The 11,052-nt window shown below is 39.4% G+C and overlaps 1 protein-coding gene across 1 annotated transcript in view; it reads left to right on the top strand.

Annotated features, from left to right (window-relative positions):
- UBR3 (ubiquitin protein ligase E3 component n-recognin 3 (putative)) overlaps window positions 1-11,052 on the top strand; it is a 272,765-nt gene that overhangs the window by 108,862 nt on the left and 152,851 nt on the right. Inside the window, exons 11-16 of the mRNA XM_006878857.1 lie at window positions 2,304-2,390; window positions 7,663-7,728; window positions 7,825-7,914; window positions 9,805-9,933; window positions 10,022-10,074; window positions 10,166-10,299. Of these exons, the coding sequence (XP_006878919.1) occupies window positions 2,304-2,390; window positions 7,663-7,728; window positions 7,825-7,914; window positions 9,805-9,933; window positions 10,022-10,074; window positions 10,166-10,299 (559 nt within the window). The remainder of the gene's footprint in view (window positions 1-2,303; window positions 2,391-7,662; window positions 7,729-7,824; window positions 7,915-9,804; window positions 9,934-10,021; window positions 10,075-10,165; window positions 10,300-11,052) is intronic.

The following is an 11,052-nucleotide window of genomic DNA, read 5'->3' as shown; positions in this document are numbered from 1 at the left end:
TTTTCATAAACATTTACAGAGATTTTGGATTTCCACTCAAGAATAGCAAAATTTAACAGAACAGCAAACAACAGATGCTGGTGAAGTTGTGGAGAAATTGGAACCCTTATTCACTGTTGATGGGAGTGTAAAATGGTGTAACCACTTTGGAAGGCTGTATGGCACTTTCTCAAAACGTTGCAAATAGAAATAACATTTGAGCCAGCCCTTCCACTTCTGGGAATAGACCCCAAAGAGACCATAACTGCCACCCAAGGAGATATATGCACACTCATGTTTATTGCGGCTTTGTTCACACTAGCAAAGAGCGGGAAATAACCCAAGTGTCCATCAACAAATGGATAGAGAAGCTGTGGTATATTCACACAATGGAATACTATGCAGCATAAAAAAACAAGGAACTCATGAAATACTATGCTAAGTTGATGACCCTAGAGAACATTATGCTGAGTGAAATATCTAAGTCACAAAAGGACAAATATTGTATGGGGCCACTATTGTAAAACAGAACTGACATTGGGGTTGAGTTAAGACAGAGAAGGGGAAGAATGATATATACTTCATTGCAACAGATGAGGGAGAGAACTGTTTAAAAATAATTAAGTATTATTGTCATGACAGGAGTACAGAATGAAGGCTACACAGTGCAGTGGACTTGGGGTGAGAGATTGTATAGCAGTGAAAGTTTTTCTTTTACTCATCAAGAAGAAAAGTGAAATGGGAAAGGGTGGTCAGGGAGAAGAGTACAACAATGAATGACTGGAAATCCTAAGTCTCTGTAAACTTTAATTAAAATTAATAAAAAAAATAGTATCTTGAGGGTCATGTTGAAACAGACTCACCCGGCTTCCTTTCGTTTTTAAGGCTGTAAATTTCATGAAAGGCTGTTGCCCGCCTATCTCCCCTCAAGCATCTGGTAGATTCAAACCACCACAGAGGTTGGCCTACTTTGACTAGCAGTGTACTTACCTACAGATTATACCACCAGCACATGGCTTGGAGTACTTTCTGACTTGCAGTAGTAGTTATTGTTAGGTGTCATCAAGTTGCGTATGACTCTTAATGACCCTGTGAACAATAGGGTTCTGAAACCTGACCTCCTGTCTTACCCTTGTGCCATCCTTGTCATCCTGACACATTTTATTTAAACTTGCCTCTAGCCCCTGCTTTAGGTTTTGATTGATTTCTGCCTCTTCTGCCTACTTCTCTGTCAGGAGAGCTTTGTACTTTTCACATAGAGCTGCTGACTTGAAAGGGCTTCTCAGACCTGTCCAATTTTTCCACACAAATCACTGTTCTTACTGTTTCACCCAAGTACACTCCCAAGTTGTAATTGTGCATAGGGATTGTTAGGTGAGGAAACCAACCAAGTAGGAAGTGAGCTTTAGCGGAAAGTTTAAAGATTGTGGGCTTGTAAACATATATTTCATTCTCTGATGTGAATTAGGGGATAAGTTAGAGACCAGCTAAAAGTAAATCACCAGGCTGGCTTTAGCTAATAAGGAGCTATGAAAGTTCATACCTTTGAACCAAGAGGTTTATGTAACCCAGTTAGGGAATTTATATTATTTCTGAAGACTTCTAAAGTGGAACCTGGTTTACAAGCACATAAATCTTTCTTAGTTTTGATTAGGAATAGATAATATGAAAGGTAGCGTAAGTGTTCTTTAAGCATTAAATTGTCAGAGGTTATCACAGTTTGTTGCAATTAGTCCGTAAAGGGACCAATTGGGAAGGGAGCTTTTGGAAATGAGAAATAAGAAATTATCTGAAAATATGTATATTTTACCATCAAATAGATTTTATCTGTCTATTCAGACTTAGTGTTGTTAGTCCCTGTTGACCCACTTCTGACTCAGGGCTTCCATGTGTACAGAGTAGAATTTCTCCATTGGGTTTCCAGGGCTGCAGTCTTTTGAAGTAGATCACCAAGGGTGTTTTTCAGGTCCCTGTATTGAACCATCAACCTTTTGGCTTATAGTCAAGTGTGTAGCCATTTGAACTACCCAGAAATCTCTGGTGGCAGAGTCGATAGAAAGTTGTACTGCTAAACCAAAGATAGTGCCTTTCTGGTGGTTCAAATCCATCATTGACTTTGAGGGGGAAAGATGGACATTTTTCTCTTGTGTCATTTACAGCCTCTGAAATCCAATGGAGGGTCAGCTATGAGTCAGTTCTGACATGACAGCAATGAGTTTTAAGTTTCTATCTATAGTGTAAATGAATTATTCTTAGGCATTTAATCTGAAGTAGAAAAAATATATATTTATAGATTATAAAATTTATGTAATTTCTTATTCTAGGAAACTCAAGAATATACCCGAAATGTTGTTAGATATTGCCTTGAAGCTCTTCAAGACTGGTTTGATGCTATTAACTTTGTAGATGAGGTATGTATTTATTTTAATGCCTGTCACAGTTTTTGAGAAAAGGACATGTGTTAGATCTTACTTAATGGTGAAATTCATTAATGGAGAAAGGGTAAGAAGTTGGAATGTATGTATTACTAAGCTATAAAAAAAGACAAACATTTAGAAGATTCTGGAGCATAATAGTTCTACTGCTTGTTTCCTAGATAAAGACATACTTTCTTGTTCTGCTGTTAAATTTCTGTATGTCTCAGTAGTTCTTAAGAATAAAGTTAGTGTCCTTAGAAGAGGTATTTAGGGAGCAAAGTTATGGAAATTGCGTATATATCTACTTGTTGTGTGCTGTTGAGTCTGAACTGAACCGAACCATAATTGACTCTCCAGGGTGTTTTCAGGGGCAGTAAATAGCATTGGAGGAAATTGTCCATCATTCTTCTACAGAATAGCTGGTTGATTTGAAGTACATACTTTTGTGTTGGCAGTGCAATTCCATATCACTTGGCCTCCAGGCTCCTTCTTTCCTTCCTACCTTCCTACTTCTCTCCCTACCCATCATCACACATCTATATGCTTGAGGCTTAAGGCCCACTGTTTCAGAGGATATGGGATATCTGGGTCAATTGGCACAACACAGTCCATAAAGACAATGTTCTATACTCTTACTTTGAGGAGTAGCAACTGGGGTCTTAAAGTTTGTGAAAATTACTGTTATTGGTCTCTTCTTACCTGGAGCAAAAAAGAATGATAAAAATAAAATAAGAAACAAAAAACCCCCAACTAGTCTGAAAGACTAATGGACCAGTAGATACCACAGCCTTTCCTTGTCTGAGACCAGAAAAACGAGGTGGTGCCTGGCTATCATTACTGGTCATTCTTACCAGGATCACCATACAAGGTACTGGATATTGTAGGAGGAAAATTTGGAGCAACAATAAAAGTCTCAAAAATAACAGAATTATAGACCGAAAGAGACTGTAGAACCCCCAAACTGTGGTCCTTAAATACCCTTCAAACTAGGAACTCAACTTATTCCCAGATACCACCTTTCAACCAAACCAAACAAATGTCTTTAAAGCCAACAGGAACTCTTGTGCTCCTCAGAACAATCAATATAAGAATAAAAGGCAATATCTCCACACAAAAAAGTTTAGAAGGCAGGAAGGGGCAAAAAAGATTGGTCAAATGAAAATTGAAAACTGAAGGAAAACGTAGGAAAAGTGCTGGCCATATTGGGGAAATTGCAACTTATGTCACAAGAAAAAAAATGTGTACATATTATTGAATGGGAAACAGTTTGCACAATTAACTTTCAGTCACATCACAATTAAATGTTACAAAAATACACCACTTGTTTCTTAGTAAAAACAAACTTGATCATCCAGATAGTTTGCCAAAGTCCTTCTGATAGTAATAAACGCTAGGAATTGAGATGAGAGTAACACTGATTGATGCAATTAACTGTCAACTCATTTGGACTCTATGAGTGTGTGAAGGATATGCTGAGAGCATGGGAATTATTACAATAGGTGTCTTATACCTTTTAAGAATAGAAGCAAGAGCTGTTGAGTTTCAGCATAACATTTTGAGGGCCAGAGGCAAAGTTAGTTAGGAGCAGTGCATAAAAAGTTTAAGCAATTAAGAGACACTTAGAAATAAATAAGCACACAATTGGTCCCTGCAGCTGTAGGGTACTAGTGAGAAAGAAGGAGCCCACATTTCAGATTTGAAGAATTTAGGAATTTGGAAAAGAAGAATTGAAGGATATTGAACACTTAGGACAAAGATGCTGAGTTGGTTTAGATAAACTGTATTTGTGGTTCTTATCAGACATACAAAGGTGATTTAAAATAGTTTGTACTCAATCTTATCTAAAGATCCCTGGTTCCAACTTACTTAGCACTATGAGAAAGGAGGGCTGGTGTTCTCCTTTAACAGTCAGAGCCAAGAAAACCCTATGGAGCAGCTATGCTCTGTTATGCATAAGGTCACCATGAATGAAGGAGCACCTCCACAGCAGTGAACAAAGTCTCTGTGAGCGAAGGAGCAGCTTCACGGCAGTTAACTGCCAGGTCACCATAAGTGAAGAAGCAACTCCATGGCAGCGGACATCAGGGTCACCATGAGCGAAGGAGCAGCTCCATGGCAGCAAACGAAAACCCTCTCTTAGTTATGTAGTACCGCTATAAAAGAGATACCACAAGTAGGTGGCAAACATTTATTTTCTTAAAATTTATGAGGTTAACAGTCCAATTTCAGGGTGCCAGCTGTAAGCCTTTTTTCCCTCTGTGTTGATTTAAGAAAGTCTTTATTTTATTCAGCATTTCTTGGCTAGCCATTCCTTGGAGATCTCTATGTGTCCTGGCCTTCTCCAGTATCCTTGAGCTTTCTAGTGTGGACACTTGAGTCCAAAATGACACACCCCATTCCTTCTGCTTTACATTCTAGGGAAACTTCCCTTACATTTGATGAGGACTGTGATGGGATTAATTGCATTCTACTTTTAAACCTGTTATAACTGTTTGGTTTATTAGATCATGGGGAGTTCATAATGTAATTTCTATATTATATCTTTACCTCCATGTATTTTGGGGGACCTCTAGTAGTCTAGCAGTAAGAAGCTACACTGCAATTCCGAAGGCTTGTGGTTCGAATCTACCAGCTGCTCTGTGGGAGAAAGATGGGTGGGCAGTCTCCTCACGTGCAGTTTACTGCTTCTGAATACATACTATGGGTCGGTTCTCTCTCGACAGTACTTAATAACAACAACAAACATGTGTTTTGAGGAGTGTAAAAACTGCAGCTGAGAGTACCAGGACTGACCTCAACTAACTAATTCTGTTCTGTTCATGAAATGCCCCTCAAAGAAATCTAAAAACATGTCTGAAATGTCAAGAGCGTTTATTATATTATTTCCACGTGTGGAGACTTTTCTCCTTCCTCGGGAAGGTGGTGAAGGAAAAAAGCCTCGAGTTTTCCCTCCCACTTGCTTTTATAGCTCTTTTTTGAGTGCCCCTATTAGGGCAAAGAGATTGGCGGGCCGGGAGATCAGTCATTTGGTCGGCTTTTGATGGGCTGGTTACTTTGCCCGCCTTTATTACTCTTTTTGTGTCATGTAGACACTAGTTAATTCCTTACTTTTCAAGGACAGACCAGGCTTTACCCGGGGCACTCATGTTTGCCCTAAGCTAAGAATTTTTATGGCCCGCTTCTGCCTCTAGCTTTAATGGGGGTTTATAAAAAAAATGGGGTTTCTGCTGTCCCTTCAATTCCACTGAGATCAGACATGCCACATGCATTCCACACCTCCTTCTATCAATTTTAAAGCAAATGCCCCACCCAGAGCTGTCACTATTCTACTATTAATGTCTTCTAATCCATTGCAGTGGCCACGCAGACCTCAGAGAACATTTAACACGTATTTACAATTCAGGTTTGAAGCATGATACATTTCTTCCATCATGACAGCTCAGACGTGCTTTCAGGCCCTTTGACCTTCAGTCTCATGGTTCCAAGTCAATGTTACTCAACTTTCCTGTTGTCGTTATGTGTCATCAAGTCACTCGCAACCTACAGCCACCCTACATACTATAGCTCTGAAGCCCGCACTGTCTTGAGCCAGTCTCACTGACTCCAACAAACCTACCTCCATTGCCCTAATTACTGTATCGATCTCCTCTGGTGTTGTCTTCTCCTGCATTGTCCTTCCACACTCCCAAGTATCCTGCCAATTATGGTTTCTTCCCTCATCCCTCCTCCTCAAGTCCTCCAGCAAGCTTGGGTGAAGCCTCTGGCTCTGTAGTCCCAGTCCAGCTCTACCTCATGTCAGTTTCTGTCTCTCCACTGCTGTTGATGGTGCTCTCATCTAGGTCCTGGTCTGAGGTATACAGGAATCTCTGGTCCAAATGAATGCTAACAAAACCTCTGATTCTTCTTGTGAGATTCCTCTCTTCCCTCTCTAAACTTGTTCAGTTTAAACCTGGTAGAATGGTAGCATTTGCCAATCCCATGATTAGTTGTCTACGTACCTGATAGCCATATTCCCATGCAAAAGATACTACTCACCTCATTCACACTGACTCAGCCATATGGTGGAAGACAAAGGAATAGGTTAGGATAACCATTTTGACAATCAATCCATTGTTCCACAGGGGTCCACAATTCAGTCCTTGACAAATTCCACAGGGTCTTGTTAGGATTGAATGAGACAATGTAAACCAACTGTGTAGCAAAGTCATTAGCATATAACATGTGCTTAATGAATACTAGCTGCAATTTTTATTCTTACAGCTCAAGAGAGGAAGACCCTTGATAAGAGGGATTGACCCCCTGTAGTTATGGGGGTGGGTGTGTCACAGACAGTAAGAACAGCACAGGATACAGTAGGGTTTAGGGTTATTGTACCTCGGGTTGCTGTGAGTTGCAGGTGACTTGAAGGCACATAACAGCAATGACAACAATTACCATATTTGATGTACTTGCATTTAAAGATTCTCAAATGACCTGCAAACAGAAATCTATTCCATTCCTTGTTTCTTTCTATATTATTATTTGTGTTAATTTGATTAAGTTTAAGAAGTATTATTTTTATGTGTCAAATGCTGTGGAAAACTCAGGTGGGATAGTGCATTACATGTTGGGCTGTTTACTGAAAGACTGGTGGTTCAAATCTACCAGGCACTCTGTAGGAGAAGGATGAGGCAATCTCCTTCTGTAAAGATTCACAGCCTCAGAAACCGCATGTGGGTCTCCAGGAGTCAGAAACACGTCAAAGACAGTAGTGCTTTTGAGGCATCTCTGAGTGGTACATTTGTTTGCCTGCTAACCAATAAATTGGAGGTTTGCGCCTCTAAGAGACACCTTAGAAAAAAAGCCTGATGATCTACTTCTGAAAAATCAGTCGTCTAAACACTCTACACAGTTCTCTGACAAACATGGTATTGCTTTGAGAGTTGGAATCAGTTAAGTGACAACTTGTGATAGATAGTATGGAGAGAAGATTCAAAGGTGAATCAGTCCACATTTTTCCTCTTCAGGAGACTTAAAACAATTTTAGAAGATAGTACTTAAAACAATCCACTAAGTGATTAAACACCTAAGTATGCACTTAATGCATACTTAATGCATACTTAGGCGTTTAATCACTTAGTGGTTGTTTTAAGCAGTGTCTTCCAAAATTTCAAGTTCTGATAAATATATATAGGAATACATCAAAGTGAGTGAAGTTTTGCATTTAAAACCTCACATTTGAACTTAAGGAAAATATACTTTGACTGTGGATCTTTGTTTATTCTAGCCAGCACCTAACCAAGTCACTTTTCATCTGCCACTCCATCGTTACTACGCGATGTTTTTGAGTAAGGTAAGCCATTAAACAATTCTCTGGGGGTTCCCCCCAATATAATTTCTGTTGGGAAGTATGTGTTAGATTAGTAACTTTTTAATTCCTAATTTTTAGGCTGTGAAATGTCAAGAATTGGATTTGGATTCTGTTTTGCCAGATCAGGAAATGTTAATGAAGCTAATGATTCACCCACTCCAAATTCAAGTATGTATTTTTAAAAAGTTTTGAAATTTAATTTCTTGGTTAAATGATTCTTTATTGTACTTGTCAGAAACTTTGATGTATTTGAACTAACAGTTAATGTTTTGTGTCCTGTATTTCACCATTAAAATGGTCACCGAAGCAAAGTTAAAAGCATTTATTTGGTTATAAAAATGGTTGTTGGGGCTCTCTGTTCCTTGTCGACCCAGATTGCCCTCTCTTCTTGTGCAGCCTCAGCCACATCCCTGAGACGTGAAGGTGAATGTTGGAGCAAGTAGATTTGGCCTCATTGGGCGCCCTGGTCACCAGGGCAAAGTGAATGTTGTCGCCATCAATGATCATTGACTTAAACTACATGGTCTGTATGTTCCAATATGATTCCACGCATGGCAAGTTCAATGATTCTGTCAAGGCTGAGAATGGAAGCTGGTCATCAATGGGAAAGCCATCTTTATCTTCCAGGAGCAAGAACCCACCAGCATCAAGTGCAGTGATGCTGGTGCTGAGTACATTGTGGATTCCACTGGTATCTTCACAACCGTGGAAAAGACTGGGGCTCACTTGAAGGGTGGTGCCAAATGGGTAATCATCTCTGCTCCTTCTGCCGATGCCCCCATGTTTGTGGTGGTGTGAACCATGAAAAGTATGACAGCTCTCAATGCCTCCTGCACCACCAACTGCTTGACTCGCCTGGCCAAGGTCATCCATGACATCTTTGGCATTGTAGAGGGACTCATGACCACAGTCCATGCCATCATTGCTAACCAGAAGACTGTGGATGGCTCTTCTGTAAAGCCGTGGCGTGATGGTCGTTGAGCTGCCCAGAACATCATCCCTACATCTACTGGTGCTCCCAAGGCTGTGGGCAAGTTCATCCCTGAACTGAATGGGAAACTTACCGGCATGGCTTTCCATGTCCCCGCCCCCAATGTGTCAGTTGTGGACCTGAGCTGCCGTCTAGAGAAAGCTGCCAAATATGATGACATCAAGAAAGTAGTAAAGCAGGCATCAGAAGGGCCCCTCAAGGGCATCCTGGGATACACTGAAGACCAGGTTGTCTCCTTTGATGTCAGTAGTGACACCCCCTCTTCCACCTTTGTTGCTGGGTCTGGCATTGCTCTGAATGACCACTTTGTCAAACTCATTTCCTGGTATGACAATAAATTTGGCTACAGCAACTAGGTAGTCGACCTGATGGTTCACATGGCCTCTCAAGAATAAGAGCTCCTTGGACCACCAGCCCCAGCAATAGCACTAGAAGAGAGAGAGAGAGACAGAGACAGAGACCCTCAGCTGCTGGGGAGTCCTTGCCCCAACTTGATCCTCCCACACACTGAGAATCTTAACATCCTTGACACAAGTTTCCATCAAATCCCCCTGAGAAAGGGAAGGGACTTGAAGAACCCATCTTGTCATGTACCATCAATAAAGTACACTGTATTCACCCCCCCCCCCCAAAAAGGTTGTTGGCAAATCCTATGCAATATATCTAAATTGAGTAATGATACGAGATAAAATTATAGATGGGATTGAAATGTATATATCATCCATTATCATGTGTAATTAAGAAATAACTAAATATCTTGAAAAAAAAAGGTGGTGAATAGGTTTATACATAAATTCTAATGATTTTTTCTTGAAAGTATTCAGTAGATATTGTATTCATTTAATATTAGCTCATATATAAGCTACAAAAGGGGCTATATTGACTGTAATCATTTCAACCTTTTAAAGTGTGTATGTTTTATCTGAGCATTTTAAGGAACTTTGAATTTCAAATGTTATGATTGTCTGCTTATAAAATACACTAAACTGATTGATGGAACATGGTTTTATAGATTGAATTTAGATGACTTATTGTTCTGTGTGATTTACTTAATTTTTATTTACTAGGCAAGTCTTGCTGAAATCCATAGCAATATGTGGGTAAGAAATGGTCTACAAATCAAAGGGCAAGCTATGACCTATGTACAGTCTCATTTCTGTAATTCCATGATTGATCCAGACATTTACCTGTTACAGGTAAGTCAACTTAATAATTCAGCATTCAGATTTTTTTTAATCCTTTAGAAGTAAAACTGAATATTGATTTTTTCCCCCCCTTTTAAAGGTCTGTGCTTCTAGACTTGACCCAGATTATTTTATTTCATCTGTCTTTGAAAGGTAGGATTAATTTTATTAAGACTGCATTATGAGGTGTTTGAAACTTAGTTTATTTCATTTTAATATTTTTCTTATGTTTTTCTTTTTACAGATTTAAAGTAGTGGATTTGTTGACAATGGCATCACAACACCAAAATACCATACTTGATGCAGAGCATGAGCGATCAATGTTGGAAGGCGCCCTTACATTTCTTGTGATTCTCTTGAGTCTTCGTTTGCATTTAGGTAAAGACCACTAATACTGATTCTTAAATATTAACTGTCCCCTTTCTTTCTCCCTCTACCTCTTAATACTGCCTGGTGTAAAAAGGGGAAAAATATGGAATATTTACATATACATTGTGTAGCCTCTTGATGTGTTGTACAGTAGTTACACCTTTTAGAATACTCTTTTTTTTTTGTATGTATCTTCTCCTGTTTGATTTACTGCCTCTGAAAAATCAGCTTGAGGGTCAGCTATGGGTCATTTTCAATTCAAAGGTACCCCAAATCAACAGCATATATATACACAAGCAAATGTTAGAAGTTTTGTATTTGCATCTATCTATATATGAGAATTAGTTTCTTTATATATACAGATTAAGGGAGATCTGGGAGCCTAGAGGCAAGAAGCTGTGCTGCAATCCCAGAGGCATTTGGTTTGAGGCTACTACCTGCTCCACTGGCAGTCTCCTCCCATCTCTCCCGTCTCCTCCCTGCCTCCGAGAATCTCTCAGAGGGTCAGCTATGGGTTGGTTCCAACTATATGGTACACAGTAACAACAACATATATACAGATTATGTATTGTAATAGTTGTTGTTGCGCATCGTCAAGTTGGAACCGATCCAAAGTTAAGAACTGTAAGCAGCAAAGAGGTTAAACTATACTTATAGTGCATTTTTTTTTCTATAATTATATTTTATTAATTTTCATAAACATTTACAGAGATTTTGGGCTTCCACTCATTCATTGTTGCACTATTCTCTCTACCCTCCTCC

The sequence above is a fragment of the Elephantulus edwardii genome, unplaced genomic scaffold (genome assembly GCF_000299155.1).
Source record: "Elephantulus edwardii isolate Elephantulus edwardi_28Jun2011 unplaced genomic scaffold, EleEdw1.0 scaffold00001, whole genome shotgun sequence".
Lineage (NCBI taxonomy): Eukaryota > Metazoa > Chordata > Mammalia > Macroscelidea > Macroscelididae > Elephantulus > Elephantulus edwardii.
The sequence above is the reverse complement of the archived record's forward strand: the minus strand, read 5'-3'. Positions and strand labels throughout refer to the sequence as shown.